The sequence below is a fragment of the Typha latifolia genome, chromosome 7 (genome assembly GCF_019914945.1).
Source record: "Typha latifolia isolate L0001 chromosome 7, TyphaL0001v2, whole genome shotgun sequence".
Classification (NCBI taxonomy): domain Eukaryota; kingdom Viridiplantae; phylum Streptophyta; class Magnoliopsida; order Poales; family Typhaceae; genus Typha; species Typha latifolia.
The window spans coordinates 144,243-165,959 of NC_133092.1; the positions used below are offsets into that span (position 1 = coordinate 144,243).

At 36.9% G+C, this 21,717-nt stretch overlaps 2 protein-coding genes across 6 annotated transcripts; both read right to left on the bottom strand.

Annotated features, from left to right (window-relative positions):
• Positions 1-477: 477 nt before the first annotated feature.
• Positions 478-11,317, bottom strand: LOC140792310 (ABC transporter G family member 31). Of its 3 annotated transcripts, XM_073143227.1 has the most exons (24): positions 10,742-11,317; positions 10,218-10,338; positions 9,890-9,978; positions 9,718-9,802; positions 9,112-9,271; positions 8,963-9,039; positions 8,831-8,884; positions 8,230-8,320; positions 7,792-8,093; positions 7,413-7,694; positions 6,668-6,984; positions 6,418-6,578; positions 6,220-6,323; positions 5,184-5,340; positions 4,974-5,090; positions 4,509-4,603; positions 4,093-4,425; positions 3,706-3,996; positions 2,936-3,019; positions 2,722-2,855; positions 2,411-2,638; positions 1,654-1,825; positions 1,321-1,575; positions 478-932 (listed from the first exon to the last, which is right to left on the bottom strand). In XM_073143227.1, the coding sequence occupies exons 1-24, from the start codon at positions 11,020-11,022 to the stop codon at positions 660-662; spliced, it is 4,263 nt and encodes a 1,420-aa protein (XP_072999328.1). In that variant the 5' UTR covers positions 11,023-11,317; the 3' UTR covers positions 478-659. The 3 variants fall into 3 exon arrangements, with proteins under 3 accessions (XP_072999328.1, XP_072999329.1, XP_072999330.1); XM_073143228.1 differs by lacking the exon at positions 10,742-11,317 and having other exon boundaries at positions 9,890-9,991; XM_073143229.1 differs by lacking the exon at positions 10,742-11,317 and having other exon boundaries at positions 9,890-10,013.
• Positions 11,318-14,484: 3,167 nt separating this feature from the next.
• On the bottom strand, positions 14,485-20,836 carry LOC140792161 (aromatic aminotransferase ISS1). 3 transcript variants are annotated; one of them, XM_073143001.1, is made up of 10 exons: positions 20,685-20,836; positions 20,482-20,576; positions 20,262-20,309; positions 19,838-19,966; positions 19,540-19,599; positions 18,353-18,509; positions 17,505-17,617; positions 17,359-17,417; positions 16,455-16,563; positions 14,485-15,176 (listed from the first exon to the last, which is right to left on the bottom strand). In XM_073143001.1, the coding sequence occupies exons 1-10, from the start codon at positions 20,746-20,748 to the stop codon at positions 14,724-14,726; spliced, it is 1,287 nt and encodes a 428-aa protein (XP_072999102.1). In that variant the 5' UTR covers positions 20,749-20,836; the 3' UTR covers positions 14,485-14,723. The 3 variants fall into 3 exon arrangements, with proteins under 3 accessions (XP_072999102.1, XP_072999103.1, XP_072999104.1); XM_073143002.1 differs by having other exon boundaries at positions 20,642-20,796; XM_073143003.1 differs by having other exon boundaries at positions 20,482-20,569; positions 20,642-20,771.
• Positions 20,837-21,717: the final 881 nt, after the last annotated feature.

The following is a 21,717-nucleotide window of genomic DNA, read 5'->3' on the forward strand; positions in this document are numbered from 1 at the left end:
AGTGGCGCTCTAGTTTATAATATACAGAACACGCCATCATCAAAACATTAATATCACAAGGGATTGACTGCCCAATGAAGCCAAAGGTATCTCAAGAATGGTACTTCCAAAACTCTTCCTGGCATCAGAAAAAAACAAAGAGCATCCCAATTACTACAGCAGCAAAACAAGACCATCTTCTTGACTTCTGCACCTATTTCTTATCATATCTAAAGTTGATCTACGAGCTCAGTCAGGTAATACACTTTTAAGGTTGGAAATGATTATTCCATCAGCTTTTCTCATTCAGTTTCTTAAAAGTTGAACTCTTTCCGAGTGAAGTTGTAGCTGCTTGCTACACAAAATGAACATCCATTTCAGAAATTTCATCCGCAAACAGACCAGAAGACATGCATGTTTTAGTTACAAACTTCACCTGTGTCTTGTCGTCCTCGTCGTCGTCCTCGAGACCAACAGTAATATCGGTAGAAACTCCCATTAATAAAATGAGGCAAAAGATAGTTAATTAATATATTCTTCAGAAAAATGTCAAAGTGCAGCTGAAAAGTTTCTTTACTGATACAAATGCTTCTATACAATTCCTCTTTTTTTCCGACATGCCATTATTTGTGGAGGATTATTATCCATGATGATCCAAACTATGTGCTGACTCTACAAATTCATCTTCGTTGGAAGTTAAGGTACTTGATGGCTAGGGCAAACACAACGGCGAAGATAACGCAGAAACCAACAACAACGATTGCAACAACACCTAAGAATTCATGCCTGAAGCCAAAGTGGTCCTCGAGGAACACTTTAATGCTTGTTGAGTGAACACCATCCGAGAGCATCATCTGCTTGTCACTGTCACCAAATTGGGATGTCAGAAGCCCATATAAAGTCCAAGATATTGGATCAGCCCAGTAATACCATCTCCACCATCCAGGTATCCTCTGCATTAGGCAAAAGTTAAATAAATCATTCCCTCTGAAGGAATTCTAATAAAGGAACAGCGCAAATAATAAATTTTGAATTCAATAGCAAAGGCATGTCTAAAACTGATTACATTGTTGGGATCCTTTAGGACTTGAAGGAAAACTAGTCAGGATGTTAACCAGTGGGCATTATACACACAAAAAAGGAATAACTTCAGCCACAGAAAAACAACTGCATTTGATTTTTTTCCCGCAGTCGACATTAAAGATATGATGATGACTAGCAGGCAAAAGAAAGGCAGGTTGAACAGAATGAACATTCATAGCGAAAAAAGAACTAAACAGAGAAATTGGAATGTGGTAAACAGAGAAGGGAAAGAAAATCAGATGCAGATTCCTTTCTTACCATTCGTGTGATCATGAATCCACTAAAAAGGTTCCATAGAGTGTAGAATGGTGCAGCAATTATTGGTGCAACATTGTGATTCGGAGTAATTGCGACTGTCATCATGCCGAAAAAGGTGAAGTAGAGCAGAGTGAAATACATAAAGAATATATACCATAAAAACTTGGTCATTGTCCATTCAAATGAACCCAAACTGTAGAACAATGTCCCATAGATAAGTGTTTGTACGAGTACATACGGGAACTCAATAGAAACCTGCACACAGGATGCAAATAATTATATGAATTAAAGCAATATTATGTTGCAAACATAAGTTTTTGAAACATGCCACACCTGGGCAAAAGCGAATGAAAGTGCCGAGTACATTCCAGCTGCTCTCTCTCTGTAAGAGACAAATCTTTCAATGGAAACTACAGGTTGAACAGCAGTAGCATTAGTGATGCCAATGAACAGGACTGCCGCATACATGGATCCCATGGCATTGAGAATGTCTTGTTGGGTCTCCCTGTCAATTTTAGAAAAAGAGAAAAAGTATACTGCATAACTGTGTCCAAATGTCAAATGAGATGAATCAAATTCTAAAAAGACCAGAATCCAGATTTCATTATTTCTTAAGGACAAAAGTCCATAGAGTTTTAACCTATTATTATCTTTTGCCAATATAAGCAACCCACTTTTTCCAATTGCAACCACAAGTAAAATATATGCAAGATAAATCATCTGGCGTCATAGACCTAAGGATAGCTAATGCAGTGCTTCCACAGGAACCAAGTATTTTTGACAGGGTAATCATTCCACTCGTAGCCTTTCTATAAACCTTATCTTGGAATATTTAATGTAGATGCGTCATAACTAAAGTTTGCTATGATATTCCAAGGGTAACCTAAAAAAGGTCATGGACTGAGCCCCCAACAGCCTAGAAATTATGAAAAAGTAAAAAAAAAGTTTGTATGCCATTATCTTGACACACAACTAAATCAATCCAACAAGTATGACAGTTTCAGGTAAATCAACCAAATCATCCACTTGATCAAAATATTTGGATCTGAGGAAGATATGATTTCATGCGAGAACTATAAGAGAAGTATACCTTCTAGAACCAAATTGCCAACAGATCGTTCCAAACATCAAAGAAATAACAACTGTATAAAAGAAACGAACTGCTGTATATTGAGGATTCCTCCAGTATGACAGATTCTGCTTCCAAAGGCAAGCAAGGTATTGGGAAAAACTTGGTTGTGCATACTTGGTCGGAAAAGTAAGCTCTTTGGACTCGCTGGTTGGTCTGCTTAAATTTTCAACCATATCCTTATTCTGCCTGAAAAACATGAACCAAGTTGAACTAAAGTAAAAGGGAAGTTGAGAACATGCAAGATAATTTAAAAAATAAATTATCCATACCGGAATAACTTAGACTGCCGATAATAATCAGCAAAGTCAACACCTAAACGACTTTCCATTACAGGACTAGTCACCTCAAGCATCCATGCAGCAGGATTGTACCCATCCTTGATCTTAGGCACTCCAGGAATTGCCTACAAGTCAAAGTTTATCAAATTATACAATTGCCATTTCCAGACAACTTGTGACAAGTAGCAGGTGTCGAAGGGCTTACCTCAAAGAACTCAACTAGCTTGTGAGACTTGGGGCCTAAAGGACCAGCATATATAAGTTCTCCACCACGCTTCATGAACAAAAGCTGGCAGATAATTGAATCAGATGAAAGAGAAAGAGTCTGATATGTTATACAATTTAATACACCGTATAATGAAATGTTAACTAGAAAATGACAAAAATAACATGGTTTGTAACAACAAGAAGTCAAGTATACAGACTGAAGACTGTGATACCAAAATGTCCATTCAATTAGAGAACCCCACATTCCTTAAATCAGATTGGAAAGTAAATAAACTTCAGCAGAATTACTATGCATGTAGTGGAGCTTATCCTTTTAAGAAAAAATTACAGCACTGTTAACCAGAATATAAGAGAAAATCAAGTAAATTAAATTATTCATAAAATATTTGTTAACTCACAAACTACTCTAAAAGCTCAAGTTATTAGAAAATGGTGGGTTTTATATTTTAACACTCTCCTCATTTTTGGGATGAGATAATTTGATGGGCCCAAAAAATAAATTAATTAATTGGATAGAGTTTTATATTTTCTAACAAAAATGGATATGATAGTATTTAAACCCATGATCTCTAGCTTTGACACCATGTTAATTTATCAACTACTCTAAAAACTTAAGCTATTAGAAAATAGTGGGTTTTATATTCTAACAACATTACTGAGAAATAACTTCATCATTTATAGTAGCTTTTTCTATTAAACATACTTCTCACAATTGTTGAAATAGTAGAAGTAAATAAGGAGAAGTACCTCATCAAAGGACTCAAAAATGTCAATACTTGGCTGATGAATTGTGCAAACAATTGTCCGTCCAGTGTTAACTATATTTCTCACAGTTCTCATAACAATTGCCGCAGCCCTTGCATCCAATCCTGATGTAGGTTCATCCATGAAAACAATAGAAGGATTTGCTACAAGTTCTACGGCTATCGTCAACCTTTTACGTTGTTCTGTAGACAGACCATTCACCCCTGGTAGGCCAACAAGTGCACCACTTAACATATTAAGCTCAACAAGTTCCATCACCTCCTCTACAAAAATCTGCAAACAGAGAAGTTCCACAAAACATCAAAAAGGAGAAGAACAATGAGGATCGTGAACATGAAATAGCACTTCAAAATTTCAGTTAATATTTACCCTCCTTGTCTCCAAGTCAACATGAGAAGGCAACCGGAGCCATGCTGAGTACAATAGTGATTCAATAACAGTCATACATGGCGAATGGACATCATTTTGCTCACAGTAACCAGATATCCTAGCAAATGTTTCTTGGCTTTTAGGATAGCCAGAAATATTTATTGATCCTTCTATTAGTCCTCCAGTCTTTCGACCAGCTAAAACATCCATGAGGGTGGTTTTACCAGCACCGCTAACACCAACCAGTGCAGTGAGTATTCCAGGTCTAAATGCTCCAGTTACATTAACCAACAACTGCAGCCGATCCTCTACTATCCCTTGCTTTTTAATTTCCTGCTAGCAAAACTGGATAAGAATGAATAAATATATAATTTTCTTATATAACAATTAAAGGAAATGTTGACACTTAGACCTACCACAGGTACATCCACATAGTAATTAATGTTGCTAAAGCACATTGATAGAGGTTGAAAGGGTAAAACCATGCCCTTCTGTTCCCCATCATTTGTTTCTGAAGAGAAGAATGAAAGTTACTATCCAGACAAAATATAGAGAAGGCACCAAAGCCTAATCTAGCAATTTAAGTTCAAAAACTACTACAGACAAAGTAAACCAAGTAATTACTTACAATAAATAGTTCACAAAGTAACATATCTAAGAGTAGGATAGAGACATTATATTCACACAGAAGAGCAAATAATATAACAATTGATGATAAAATATGCTTCTACCAGTACAAGAAAAGAACATCAAACTAATTCGTTTCATATATATATATTGGAAACAACGCATGTTCAAGCTTCAAAGGGATCAAAGATTTGAAATTTCAGTGAAATGCATAATATTTCACTTGTTATGGTGCTTAAGATAGCATCTCAGACCTAATGCCTCTGAACGAAGATAGGACCGTAGCTCAGTGACAATTTTCTCTCCTTTCTTCTTTTGTTCCCTCTGCCGGATTTCATCTTTGGATACAACAGCTTGTTGCTTCCCAAGAGCTGTATAAAATTTATGAAGTTAAAATAACAAGAAAATTAACCTCAATAAAGTTCACATCAGTCTGACAAACACTAGAAAAGATAAAAACTTACGGTTAAGATATGTCAAAAACAAGGTAAATAGGATATTGAATATGATGGTGTACCCAAACAAGGCACAAATACCAATCCAAAACCAATAGCTCTCTGTAAATAAACCGAAATCCTTCAATACTGCTTCACCTAATGAACCACTGTCCTGTGCAACTCTCTGCAATAATCATAAGTAATATTACTTGTAATTATAAGTAACACATATAACTTCTACAACATTTTTCACATTCTACAGGACACTAGCATATAACAAAATTAACATACAATACTATTTGTCAACAAGATAATCATTGGAGTCTATGTATAGACATAGAAATAAGTGCGGTTATAGGCATTCTTGAGAAAACTCAAGTGTGTACCATGTTACTGTGCCTTTTATCAGGTGCAATGCATGCACTCGCAAAGAAAACATCTCTAGAGAAATGAGCAAGAAAGATATGAGTTTTGTCGTACCTCAAATATCCTTCCACAAACACACTGTTTTAATCATTAACAATTTGTATTGCAGCAGATATTACAACTAAAATAGGATTTCAATCGAGTATGGTAATTCTTGAACTAATAATACATACAAATACCAAAAAACTCCGCATACTGTCTCTAAATAGCATGTCTCAGACAAGGAGGAACTCACAGTTATCCTGAAAAAGAAGCAATACAACAAGTGACTTATTTTCTATAAGGTGCATTTAGGGTCTTAATTTTGTATACTCTTATAGTTTGATAAAGTAATACAACTTCATAAATTAATCTGTTTCTCCTATAAGTGATTCTAGAGATGTGGGTTCTTATTACAAATCATAGCAGATACTCCCCAAGCAACTTCAGAATCTAGTTTGAGTCAGATGATTGGTTAACAAATAAAATAAGATTGTTCTACCAAAGTAATATTGGGATAGAGAAAAGACAATTAATGTGAAACTCACATGTTTCAACTTTCAAGCGTAAAGGTATCAAAGACGAGAAACTATAAACAGATACCATTGGGAGATTAAGTGTGAACTGTAAACACCAATTGCTTGTAGATGCACATTACCTTGTCCCAAGAATGACCAAGGAATTCATTAATTGAAATAGCATTTTGGGCATACATCAAAGGCGAGATCCAATAGCCCCAAATCCACCAGTGTGGGATGCTCTCTGTCATAAATAAAAGAAAGAACCATTAGAAGAAACCAGAAGTACATAAACAACATAGAAATTACTGAAGGACTGTATTTAAAGAAGGTTCAACCTCTGGAAATGATAAATCCTCCAAGAATCATGACAACCAACATGGCAAAGGATCCAAAAGTGTTGGAAACTATCATATTTCGACCCAAGGATGCTATCACACGGAAAAGAGCCAAAGACATTTGATGCAAAAAGAAAAGCAACAGAAATTGTGCAAGGAATCTGCAGATTAATACATCAAGATGACAATTTCAATGTCAAGCTTCTTTGAACTTGTAATATGGCAACCGGAAATATAGCTAAATTGTTACCTAGTAAATTGTGGATCATAGCCAACCCCATAATACGTAACTAGCACCCACATCCCTGATTCTATAAGTGAAGTTGGAACACTTAAGATCCAAGAAGGAAGTGTGTAAGTCCAGGGCGGATAGAAGTGCAAGTCCCTGTGCTTGTAAAGCACAGGAAGCTTTGTAATTAGTAATGCAACTTCGGTGAAGCCATTGAACAGAATCATTATTATTGCAAAATATAGTGCGCCAAGATAGATAATTCCATCATCTATTGTATCCCGGTGCATTGTTGATCGAAAAAACACTGTCATTGTGATAAGAGCAACTAGCAAAAGCTGCAAAAAGAGACAACAGGAGTCACATTAGAATACACCTAAATGGTTAAATTGACATTATCAAGACTATCTCAGACCAGATGTCCATATCAAAAAACTGTAACTCTATTCCACATGCCATATTAATGATCCTGATAGAATTGTAATATGCAATCTGGCTGAAGCATTTCAATACAAAATTTAGATTTTATTAAAGTTTGGAGAAAATCACAAAAGCACCTATTAGACCACAAGCATTGGTCCTGCAAAAAATGCCAGACATAAGCAGCAGAAATCAAATGAAAGGAACAAAAGTTTATTCCTTTAGGTCACATAGCTTCCCCTGTAAGGCTAGCACTTGGCACGATTCACTTAGCCTATTAAAGGTAATTTAAGACTATATAATGCAAACGTCAACTTCAATTGTTAAGCATCTTAATCATTGGTACCTGAATGAACTTAAAGACATAGACAAAGGAATTCCGCTTCATCAACAAAAGCTGCCAGGTGAAATTGGCCTTGAGAAGGTCGAACCTCTTTACACCATAGTTAGAAGTTGAAAGAGATGCAGGATGGTTATGATCTCTATTATATGGAACAGCCAATTCCTCAGACAATCTCTTGCCAACAAAGAACGATTTGAAAGCATCTGCAAATTTTGATACAGGTATATACTGATATGGATAGTCATAAAGATACCAGTACTGCCGCTGATCTTTCCTAGATGTAACCTGAATGCATGGAGGGCATAGTGAGAAAATAAAGAAAGAAACACTAAAACACATATAATTGTGCAAATGCCTAAAGACCAGAAGTTGGAATATTTACTTCTTGCAAAAAATCAGCCACATTCTTTCTTTCAGGACACTTGAATCCCATGGCAGCAAAAAAGTCAAGAGCAGCATCACGGGGTCCCTGATAAACAATCTGACCTTCAGAGATGAGAATGACGTCATCAAATAATTCATAAGTTTCAGGATCTGGTTGCAGCAAAGATATGATTGTGGTCCCATCAAGTGCATGTGTAGAATGTTTTAGATACTTGACAATTTGATAAGTGGTTGAACTGTCAAGGCCATTTGAAATCTCATCCATATATAACACCCTAGCAGGTCCAACTAATAATTCACCTGAAAGAGCAGCAGTTCCTTTTACATTATTTATGAAACCAAAAGAATGGTCCTTGACCAGATTCATGGTTTTGAGTCAACAGAGTGAACAAGGAAAGGAAGTATGGAAAAGCATACATATGTAACAGCTATTCACCTGTCGCAAGGCGCTTTTTCTGTCCCCCTGATATCCCTTTAATCATCTCATCTCCAACAAGGGTGTCCGCACAAACGTCCAGCCCTAAAATCTTGGCTAGGTGAAATTTAGCACTTTAGAAAACTTAAAGACAACAAGATATATTTACTTATTTAGAACATAGAATAGATTAATTAAGTGGACAATCCTCTAAATCATGTTAAAAAGTTCCATTCAGATGTTTCTTAAACTACCATTCCACTAGGCATACAACATAAATTTTATTCAGCTTTCCAGGACAGAGGTTTTTCAGCATTTGCAAGACATATTAGAATCACCTCCAGCAATGCCAGAGCCATGTATAGAAAAGGGAGGCAAGGGCACCCCTTTGGCTACAAAATTGATATACTTCTTCAATAGAAACCTTTTTTTTGATATATAGCATCGCCAAATTAAGCCACAATGGTTTTTATAAGCAATAAAGTTCCGTCCTCTCCATGATATTCAAGACTGAGGTTTGGCAAAATAAGAGAAATAGAGAACACTATACTATGAGTTACTAATAGCTGACTGAAATATGATTGCAGAAACAAAGTACTATACAAATAATATGATCACCTACCTTCATTATATACTCTGCTACAAGGTTTGTCTGCTTACCCTCCAGAGACAATGCCTAAAGATAGGAGTACGTTAGTTTAGAAGACTATATGAAATCCATCACATATTATGGCTGCAAAATAAAATAATTTACCTTCATAAATATATCAAGGTCCTCGTCAGGTTTTATTCCTGCAGTTTTTTCTCTTCTAGAGAGTTCCATAAGCATGTCTGTGCATTGTTTCATGCCTCAGCAACAATTTTTGACCAAAAATAACCAAATATGATGCTTTAACAACTTACCATATTTTATTCCAACACCCTGACAACGTCCCGCAAATTCTAAAGATTCTCTAACTGTCATCTCGGCAGCATGCCAATCTTGCTGACTGACATAAGCAGATGTTCTTTGAGGAACAAATTCATTTAGATTGTGTCCATTATAAGTAATGCTCCCGGACATCTGCATCGAGTTGAGAATTTGTAAGCCATAATACAAAGATTGAAAATTGCAAAAAGAAAAAGGTATACTAATAAACAAGAAAAAATATGAAAGACATATCTGGCACTGTATCAGGCAACTGACTAATATCTTTTAAACAAGAATTAGCAAAATTCCCTCAATCAAAGAGGACCTTGTAGGGTTTTGAGTGATAGGACCTCTTGTAAAATATATACATTTCATCACACCAGATAGCAGACTACCAGTAGATGTTTTTATGACTATACCAGCAAGAGTAAAGTTTCTTTCTGGTTATGGATCAAGTAATCTCTTTTCCTATCTTTGTTTACACAACTAAAAAAGGTTGAGTCTGGCTGGCTCAGCCAAATGCCAGATAGTAGAATAACTAATTCTAGTACAGTTGCCATCATTCCAAGTGAGAAGATGAGCAAGTAAATTAGGCATACCTGCAGATCAGAGCCAAGCCTTCCAGCAAGGGCCAACAGCAAAGTTGTCTTTCCAGAACTTGGAGGACCCAAAAGCAGTGTCATTCTGTAGAAAGAGAAAAAAAAATATAACACCCAATGTGAAGGAAATGGCGATGACATAGAGAAAATTGGAGTGGTATTGCAGTTATACCTAGAAGGCCTGATGATCCCACTAACATTATCCAATATGGAAAATTTCACTCTTCTGCCTGAAAATATTCTCGAGTGCCGCAGAAAGGCCTAGCCAAGACAACTGAATATACATTAGAGAATACCTGAAAAAGGATGAACTAATGAATGGCATTAAGTTACATTAGCTAATTCAGATGTCGGCATGAAATAATCTTTAGATAAAAACCATGACCAATATGCAAAACTAGTCTGTCATGACAGAAGATTTCGGTGCAGCACTCAAGATGAAAGATCCATATTGTAACTTCATTTTACATAGATTATTGAATTTAGAAAATTACAAATACCTCAGCCATGTTGCATATGTAGTTGGGAATCGTTGGTAATGCCCTGCTTCCAACATGAACATAAGCGTCTACTTTTAGATCCTGAAATCTCACTTCAATCTTGGGAAATTCAAGCCGCACCCTATGTAGATATAGGAGACAAAGGATTAGGACAACTCGGGCAAATTACAAAATATTAGAACACAAATCAAAAACCAAGCTGCAGAAGATCAGTGTGAATTGCCATTACGGGGAAGACATAAAAGGACATATCTACTCTAGCTTAGAGAAAAAAATTTCTCGACTTTTTATAGCATAAAAGAAGATGTTGAAGACGAGGCAAAATCAGATATAAGTTCCTCTAGCTTTCATATTGAAAAACGACAGTTGTCAGGAGTATCAACTACGTCGACCAGAAAGGCGATACTTCTCTACCCTCTAATCTTAAGACAAGTACGATATGAATAAACATCAGAAAACACGAAAAAGAAAAACATCTTTAACATCAATAAGAACGGAACAGGAAATCAAGAGAAGAAACTCACGCGTCGAATCTTTGACGGATCCGGCGAAAGAAGTGCTCGGCATCGCCGGAATCGCCGAGCAACCGGTCGATGAGCGCAGTGCAATCCCGAGAGCTAAGAGTCGCGACATCAACCTCAGAGAAGAAACCGGGTTCATCGCCGCTCCGAAGAATGCCACGGCGGACGCGGGCGAAGGTCGGGAGGCGCTCAAGGGCGGCCCACCGGAGCGCCTCCTCCTCGTCGCCGCCGCATTCCCGGAAAGAACTCGACCTCGAGAATGCCGCCTCGGTTGGCGTCCACATTCTAATCTCCCAACCCTAACCCTACTTCCAACTTCCAAGCGGGATTGGGATTTGGAAGAGATTGGGCTCTTAAAAGAGTATGGTCCTTGGAGATGGATCCACCGACTTGAAAGACAGTATGGAGTTGTTGGGACGAGCATTTAATGCCTCTGCTCTCCCTACTTCTTCTCTCTCTTCTTCTTCTTCTTCTTCTTGGTTTCTTCTCTCTCATCGCTTCTCTCTCTCTCTCTCTCTCGAAATTAGAGAGAGAAAGAGAAGCTTCGAGCGGGGAAGTGAGAAGGTTTAGAGACTTTTTAGACCGTTGAGAGGACGGGGTTTAAAGCGTCTCCTTTTTAGTAGTTGGGACGACGTAGAGGAGAAACGGTTCTCCACGGGACCTCGTTTCTCCTTGAGAAGGGTAAGGAGAGATCTCGACCGTCCGTTTGATATGAGAGGTCTGATTTGTTTGCAGACATCTTCCCGTGTGATGAGATGCATCCTGCCGAATTTAGTGAGATTAGTAACCGATAAATTTGCTTCGCATTTAGATTCAGTTAAAGGGACTTAAATTTACCTCAAAATAATGATGTTTAGTGACTATATAATTTCTATATTCTAGGGTAAATTTGATTTGAATTGATCTAAAACAGAACTATTAACCGACTCTCTTAAACATTGATTTGAATTGAATTTGTGGGTGTGGGTGTGGGTGTCTGTGTAAAATGTTGGCTGAGAATAATATCATGGCAAAGTGAAGCTCTGTAATTTTGAAGTAAAAAAATTTCATAGAGCTTATATCAGTTTGGATTGAAATTAATTTTTGTCAGCAGTTGGCTTGTTTAATGTCGAACCTAACAACATATATATTATCTGATAATGAATATATGTCGAACCTAGTCTATAATAAGTTGGTCATATTCGTGATATCAAAACTAGCAAAAAGGAAAAGGAAAACAGAAACAAGGTCCTCTGACATTATTGAAGAACTGCAATAAATTTAAGAGTCCCCACCTATAAATTTGGTGATAGGGAGCAAAGATGATAACATGATATGTTCACATGGAAAAAGTTAGGATCCAATTTAAGCACCTATTTGATAGCTGGAGGACGACAATGACAATGCTATCCCACAAAGATGTGTTGGTATGTGACAAGAATTTGGTGGTGAAGCAGGAAAAAAGAACACTATATATGTTTTACCATTTACTTGAGATTAGCTCCCTGCCCAACTACTGTTTGCTCTGGTAGTAACACCATCTCTGAATCTAGTTAAGCTTCAGCTACTTAAAACGGATGGAAAGTTGGGTCTGCTGCACTTAATAGTCATCAACACTGTGCTTTTCATGTGAAAGACATAAATATTGCTCTGCCAGCCAATAACAAAGTAATTTCAAGGTTCATCTCTAATGTTTCTCCTCACCTTAGACTATAGATAGAGCTACGGAAAAGAACTGAGCTGTTCCTTTCCTGGGACCATGACCTTAGACCTTTCTCACCCTCTTAGTAACTGAAAGCATTCTCTCATAGCAAGGGTGTTAATATTCGGACAGTTCATTCTTACTTGCCTTAGGAGGAACAATAAATGCTGTTCCAATTCATCGCACTCGCAGACCAAATTGGTGTGGATATCAGCTTGTCTCATGCATCATTCACAAGTTACAGTGGCCAATTCCAGTAGTCCATCTCAGAACACAACATGTGAATCCCCACTGATGATTTATTGATATTTAGCCATTTTCCTTCTTCTTTTTTATGATCAAGTTTCCTTTGACAAGGCACCATAATTTTTATGAAAATGCTTGGTTAAATCTTTACCAACCTTTGACATTTTAGAGAACCAAAGGTTGAAACTTGAAAGATGTTATACTTACTGCAGAAGAGGATTGGAGCACTTTATTCATCTTTTGTATTTGGTGTCAGGTGGCGATGATTTACTTTCATGAAATACCCCTCAAGGAATTGGTATTATATTGCGATTTTTTTTTCTCATTGAATATTATAAGGTGATGTTAGACTGGTACCTCTCTCTCTCTCTCTCTCTCTCTCTCTCTCTCTCTCTCTCTCTCTCTCTCTCTCTCTATACTCGATGCAGCAGTTCCTATATACTACAGCTCAGCACACTATTCTGGTTGAGACAGGTGAAGTTGTTGACCTCGTCTCAATCGAGTCATCCCTAGTAAATTTTCTTGTTCTACATAGAGTCTGACTGTTATCTATGGCAGCTTTGCTGCAAGGTGACTCCAAAGGAAAATTATGACAAGGTTGAGAGGATAATAAGTTAGTTATATATCATCTACAATTCAGAACCTTTTTACTTGATCTCTTAACACCAGCACAGGAAAAGAAGCCTATATGGCTATATTGTAATTCAACTCCAATTTTTGTTTCTTTCTGTGGCTAAAATCCAACTTGCAGCACTGTATGTAGGCCTTTGTGCAGTGTTCCTGGTCTTCAACTCTGACAAGAGGTTTTCCTTGGAAAACTTGGTAGGAAGAACCATCCATTTACAGGACTGAGTTTAAGATAGTTACATATACTTTCGGTTATATCCATTTATTCTTTCAACTTGTCATATTAGTTGGTCTTGTTATGTAAACAGCGTAGGACTTTTATTGAATGCAAGCAGCTGTCACTGTTACTGGATATCAGCGCACTCAGTTAATTGAAACAGTGCATCGTCATTAAGCGGCCATATTAAGGTCTGGCATCAAATTTGTAGTAGTACATTGTGAATCGCTATCTCCAATTAATAAAGTATAGGAGCCCCACAAGCATGGTGATAGGAGGTAGATAGCTCAAGTTAATGAGCCTAGTGATAAAGGTAAAGACCTTGCAAGGAAGCTGAGTAAGCTCCCATGTAGTCTACCTAACAGGGGAGCTCACCTTAATGAGTACAGCATTTATCTGGGGTGGGATAAGCTGCCGCATTTAATCGAATACCTTTTCTCCACCACCTTTTTGTGCTAGCATTTATGTTCCTTCTCGAAGTTCAAATGCATAATAAATCCCTGTTTTTTTTATTGGGTCATGTATAGAGTTGCTCTAGTAGAGTGAATAAATTGGATGTTTGTTTGCAAGCAGCTGTAACCCCAACCACATGCACCATTGGCATCAATCCTTGTGTGAGTTTGCAGTGTGATCTCACATGGCACATATTGCAGAAATCAACTTCTTTTTTACGTAAATCGCCATCTACATTTTAACCTCCGACTAAGAATTGGAAATCGCCTCCTAACCTCCACGAAATGAGGGCAGCAATTGAATTGCTGTCCAAGAAAATAGGAACTTTTGAGAGGATCAAAGCATGAAGACTTGTTATTTGATGTCTGCAGTGGCATAGATTCCTTTACTCTTTTTTTAAAGTGACAAATGATGGCTAAATACTTCAACTGCTCAATTGAAGCAAATGCATAGTAACCGTCAAGGATCCTTTAGATTGGATAAAACAATATTCGTTTATCAGTAAGAAAGAAACATTCTATATATAAAAATCGCCTCTCATTTATTAAGAAGTGGAAGAAAAAAAAAAAGAACTGGAAGCTACAACATCATAATCAAGGTTGAATGATGAAGCATCCGCATAACAGAATATTATGTGATGTGACCAGTACAAATTTTCTTGCTTTCCAGCAGAAGAAGGCAAACGTACTGCTGCCTTAAGAACTTATTTTCCAATTCCATTCAAGAATCTACCATGTATTCATTGTTAAATTTAGCAATTATTATTGTACCATCCCATCTCTCACCAGCTCCTCAATCCCCCTTCTTAGTCGCCCCCCGGCTACCTCACAGTCTGCTTCTTCCAACCCTCCGAAAGAGATGCGAATGTATCCAGGCCCTCCACTGGCACTCCCAGGAATTACAACCACACCATGTCTTCTTACGAGCCATCTGACAACCTCAAAATCATCCGAATATTTATCCGGTAGCTTCGCCCAGAGGTAAATAGCCCCCTCCCCACCCTTAATAGCTCCTTCACCAAGAGGAGCCAGGGCCTTGACAAGCAACTCTCTGTTCTTCACAAGGTTCTGAACCCTTTCTCTAATCCATTCTGGTCCAACCTCTAACGAATAAAGAGCCAAGCGCTGCCCAATAATGGAGGCACAGATAGGAATGTTATCTTGGACTTTGAGAAGCTGAGCACCAAGACCCTCAACTTCAGTTGGATATGCAATCTGCAATAGTTAGCTTGTGTAAGATTATTTAGTTAAAGACATTATGTGTTGGTGAATAATCTATCTCTAACAACAAGATCGAATTCTGTTTGTCCAAGCAAGCTACTCATAATACAGATCCACCATTACAAGGCTCAAAGGCACAAATTTATGTCAAATGCAGCACTATGCAAAAGCATTACTGATAAAAATTCAGAAATTCTGTCACCCGGTGTAAAAGATATGGATTGAGTCAAGTCATATTACACTAGTAAGTCAACCAAATAGTTGACAACATCACAAAAACAGGAGTTGGAAGCTCAATTTCAGCCATGGTTGAACTAGTTTATTGGTCAAGACATTTTAAATTTCAAAGGTAACCTTTTAGGGGTCGAGGAGTTAGGGCCTTAGGGGTTGACAAATTTTGACCTGATCCAATAACTCGATACGAACTCGAAGGCGTTCAACGAGTTTGGATTTAATATAATCGAGCACAGGTCATAAACGGGTTAAATTGCCTAACTCAATTGTTAAACAGGGTCATATCTATATTTATTATATCAACATATTTAACCCATTTATGACTTAAACTTGTCAATCCATTTATAACTTGACCTGACTAACTTGATTATGACTCGAATAACATGTTTATAACACAAAAAAAAATATTTATACTGCAAATAAATGTTTATAATCCAAATAAACTCGTTTATAACTTAAATAACTTACATAAATTCAGATAATATTGTTATCTAACAGCCCATTTATGATCGTTTAATAAACTGGTCATGTTTGTACTTAATAATTTTGACATGTTTAATGAATAGGTAATATTTGTGTTTACATTACCATGACCTAACGCAACCCGAACCCGGCTAACCTAACCTGATTGCAACCCTTACGGACATTAAAAGATAATTGAAGGGTAGTAAGGATGAGTAGCACCTCCTATCAGACAAACCCAACAAAACATAAAGAACTAATAGTACACTATAGATTTTATGTGAAACTGCAAGCTAGTGATTATGTTTGAATTATCATGGATGTATGTCTAACATTCCATCTCAGAGTTGTGCATCCTAACTTCTTAGAGCACAAATGCTTGTAGGTATCAAAGTCTCTGCCTGTCAGTGAAGGTTCAGCCAAACGAGTTTAATCCATAATTATTTAGAATAATGTTTGAGATCATTCGTCGTAAGAACTGTGCTGCATATATAACACATTGGCTTCTGAAATTTTGATAATTTAAAATTTCAAGTTTTCCCACAAGGGAGAAAAGATAGTAGGCCGTTAACTTACATATCCCACACGCCATCCCATCATTCCATAGGCTTTCGAGAAGGAAAACAGATTTATAATATGGTTGTCTTCTATGCAAAAATGTTTCAACCCGTCATACATAAAGTACCTGGAAACAAAGAGAAGAAAGAACTAACTAAATCAAGAAAAAAGAAATATTTTATGTGCAGAGCAAACTGTGGCATATCTAGAGAGGAAGAATATAGAAGTTTTTTTACGATATACAAACAAATGCATTTAATAAGCAAAAAAGCCAACCACTTGGTTTCTTTGACCAATTCACTAAAAAGTGGTAAAATATGTGAATCCATCAACAGATTGAATAAGAAACAAGTAAATCAGCAAAAAGGGTAGCATCAGGAGAAATTAAGCTACAACTGCAAGTAAACCAATAAACGGATTGTTTAACATGTTTGCCAGCAATCAAATAGTACAAAAATTTAGGGCGGTAACCTGATCTAAGACAAAGTGGCATCAGAGGGCGAGGAGGACCAAAATGAGTGGAAGTATAATAGTAGTGATAAAGGTACTATAGCCCTGAAAATTCAATCAAGCTAATAAAGAATAGTATCAAGACAACAAGACTTTACTAGTTGATGGAAGTGAAGGTTACTGGTGCCCAGATAACAAAAATTCACTTGACCATTATGTTGGTAGCTATACAAAACCATCTAAATAAAAGCTTTATGTATACAACAATTCATACTCACTAGTCAAGCACTCACTCCTATAATTCAAGAATTACAAGGCAATGAAAGCTACTAAACAGTTCTCATCATAACCTGTAACTATGAAGTATATATCAAGTAGGATTAGTATGTACAATACAGAACATTACTGATCAGAAGTTGTGCTTAAAATGTTCCGGACCTTCAAAACCAAAACCATCATAGTATATACTTACTCATATGTATTGTCTACAACAAGCCATGCACCAGCACTTCTACAGAGATCTGAAATTTTCTGGAAACAAGGAAATATGATGAGGAAAATTTTGTCGTGTAATGAATAGTAATATGTGTGCATATATACAAATAGGGGAAGAGAGACCTGAAGAATAGGTTTTGGAATATAGGCCCCAGATGGATTTCCTGGATTTACAACAGTAACAAGTTTGGGGACTGGATTGTTGCCTCCCTCTGATAATGTCTTCTTCAACCATTCTGACATTTTAAAAACATGAACATAATTCTTAATCTCATGAGCAAAAAAATTGTTAAACCATACATATGTACGAAAATACTGTACAAACAGGAAGGTTTCCTATTTAATCTTCCAATATTGTTGGATCTTTTGACAGTCGCAGCTTCTCAGATATAGAGAAACAAGTGAATTGATAAAATTTAAAACAAGTTAGGAATTGTTGAATGTCAGAAACAGAGCCTCAGACTCGAGCTCTTGAAATTGACTCCAATTAGATCAATGGCGAGACCCATTAGTGTGTCTGCCGCCAGTAATACTATTTGAATTTGATCATTTTACTTGTGGCCATGACAGGTCCTACCGAACTCCTTCCTGATCCTTAGATAACTTCAGGATTATTTTAATGTGGGCCACATTCTAACCATTTGCCCAGGACCTCGAATTATATTGAGATGGCTTAATATTAATCTCGAGCAATATTCACATAATAAAATGGACACCTATCCACCATTTAAACTAAACATATACACATTCATGCTTGTTAAGAATGATGAGATTTCTGTTCCCATTTACAACAGCTATCATAGTAGGTGGAGTAAGGAAGAAATCAAGTGATTTGATCATCACTTAACGGAAATATAAACAACAAAACCTCAAGCATACTGGTTCCAGATTCAGAAAGAACCTATATAAATGCTCTGGTGTTCATCTCTGCAGAATGGCAGAAAGATACTATGACAAAAGGAAGAACTCACCCACTTCTGGCTGAAGTGTCGTCGGATTGCTAGGACCAACCAATATGTTAGTGATTCCTGTCATCTGGAATGACATGTATGCATTGAAGTAATATGGTGCAAACATAACAACTGAATCCCCAGGATCACAAAGGGTGAGGACAAGATTTACAAATGCCTGTGAAGCAAGGTTCATGATATCAGCAGTTAGAAGTGATAAGCAAGGTTTGACACAGTAGACAAAGAAAGCAAGGAAGATGTGTCAGTGTTATAGTTACAACTTACAAAAGAGGACCAATATAATATACTTAATTAACTCTAATGAGGTATAGTATAGATCACTAAAAATGAAAGAAGAAAATGATGCTCAATTGATAATAGCACTTCCAGGTAATAAGATTAAATTTTAACAAGAATAGGAATGATGTAAGGTTTCTAAAATGGTAGAATAATGGACTAAACTGCCATGGTAATGTGAACAAAAAGTCAAAGATTGCATAAATAAAAGGTATCTTAAAAATGGTAACTAGTAACTTATTTAGCTTAATAGAAATACTTCACACAGAACAACATTAATAGAAAGTTTAGACGTCAATATGTAAGTAGCCAAAAAATCAAATTTCATACAAGAACAATTAACCTACCTTCAAATTTAACTTTTTGTAAACGATTTTAAGAACCCATCTGAACTGCCTTCACTGTGGAGACATTGAGTTGAGGCGGTTTCCATGGAAACAGAAATTAAATAAATTCATCGTTTCCTTTCATTAATACAAGGTTAGTTAATGTTCTCCACATTATCATACATGTTTAGCCTCCTCTTGTAATTGAAATTGTTTTTAACTTGGAGTTTCTTTTGGAAAAGTAAATATTACCATCATTTCAGCCCAATTTATATAGTTAAAGTATCAGTGCAAATTAACAACCATACAATTAATCAGCTGAACAAGTCTGTCCAACCCAAAGAAAAACGACACCAAGCAAAACAAAATTAAGTTTCATAAATAAAGGAGGGTATAACAGAGTGCAATATTTGAATACGGAAAAAGAGGAACTTCAACCTCAAGTATCAAAGGAACCATCACAACCTAGTCTGAGTAGAAGCATATAAAGTCGACACAAATAACAAGGCTACTTTTACATAGTCAGTAAATTACTGATTTAGATGTTACTTTTTCTAATAAGAATGATGACAAAATGATGTTTACCTGGTTTGCCCCAGCTGTTACCATAACTGATGACTTGGTTAACTTATTTTCTCGTTGTAACTGCAATGGATAGCAATGTGTAAGAAATAGAAGCCAAATATTCAAACTTTGCTTAACATTATAAGATCATAAATCGTATGCATGAAAATTGAATATTATAACCAAAGTTTGAATTAATACAGACATAAATGAATCCTTGACAGACTCGTCAGTCGCAGCAGACAAGTATACTATATAGATAAGCGAGCTATGGCATATGATACTCAAATCACTAAGTTTGAAAATTAAAGAAGAATACCTTCTCAACTAAAGCTTGCCTGAGTTCTGGAAGACCCTCATCAGCACCGTAACGGCTGGTCGAAGGTTCCCATACACTTTCTTTCACCTTGTCCAGAGCTGTTTCAGGAGGTTGCCAATAAACTACTCCCTACATCAAAATGTAGTAAAGTATGAGGTTGTACTCGAGATTGATTACAATCAATCCAGGCACGAAAAGGTATCGTCAATTGAGGTTTCTCAATATATTTCTCCTCGTATATTCCCGACCATTACAAATGAGAAAAGGAAGGAGCAAAGAAAACAAATGTTTCAGAGGAGAAGAGGAAGAAAACGAAAACTCGAAGCTGGACTTTCGTGCCACTGCGTGCTATTATAGTTACAAGCCTCACTCGGGACCAATCGAATTCTTTCATCTCTCAGCATGGGACAGCAGTAATGCATACCTGTGCTAGAGACATGACATCTTTTGCTCCACGGATCAATTCTTGTATCTGAAAACAAAAAGGGTGTATCTTTATAAAATCCATCAACAAAATTTATCAATTAGCAATTAAATAGAAGAAACAAAACTAACCCAGAAAGCCCAAATTTCTTTTCACTTCAGGAGGCAAAAGAAGAGAAATCAACCAACACTAGGCCAAAAAAGAAGAAGCGAAGATTCACCTGGACCATGACGGGGTTCTCGGTCTCCAGAACTCTCTTCGCGAGCTTGGCGTAGGTGCCCATCCCGCTTCCTCTCACGAAAGTCCACCTACCACCTAATGGATTTAACAGATATAGCTACAGATCAAAAGGAAAACCCAAAAAAGATTAAAGAAAGAACCTTGGAGCGCCCTAATTTCGTGGAAGGCCAACAGCACACACACCTAGATGACAGAGCAGAGAAAGATGAGATCGCCCGATCACCCACCAAACCCCAGCCAACCGCATGAAAGTCCAACAACTCCTCAAAGGCCCCACTACTTGCTCTACATTTCTAGTCTTACACTCTTACTTGGTATACTCAGAAGTAGTCAAATTGGACTCATCTCGTGGATTATACAAACAAGTGGTGTGCAGATAACAATATCATATATAGAGAGTTTCTTAACATTTAATACGGTCGTAAAGTAAGTCCCTCATTTACTTTGGAAAAATAACCAAAAGAAATAAAATAATCTAAGAAACGAAACGGAGCAGGTAAGATGGATCGTCTGCACTCCAGGAATTAAGATATTCGTATAATATTCGGTTACGTGGCAGACGTTGATCGCTGATGATCCGAGTGCTTCGACTGCAGGAAGTTCCTACCTATGGTTGGCACTTGGCAGGCAATCTTCGCGATTGACGCCAGATCCACGCCCGATGTGCGAGCGGCTAATCATTTGTAGCGCCAAATGCAGGATATTACTCCATCCGGATTTCCTCATTTACCAAAGATGTGAACTTGTCGGATCAAAGGAAACTTCTTCCAAACGACCATTACGGTTGGTTCGCTCGCCGATGCAGAGACGCCACAAACGTGACGAACGTGAGTGGGAAAAGAGAAAATATCCTATTTTCTTATTTACTAAAGAAAAATTTTATATAAGAGAGAGAGAGAGAGAGAGAATAAAAAAACGATTAAATGCATTAGAAACTTAGGATAATGCTTGGTCGGTTTAGCTCAACATTACTAACTTTGGGCTCGACTTGATCAACAACCGAACTCTTAAGATATGACTAGCATCAAATTCACATATAAAATGTCCTTATACCACTTCAGTTATACAATTTATGTAACAACCAAACTCTTTATTTCCTCCATCATCTTCACTGCTTTGACCGGCCAGCAAAATAAACATCAATTCTCACAGCACTGTGAGCAATATTGATTCTAAATCGAATCATAATAAGAGCAAAGAATAGTAAGTCAACTCT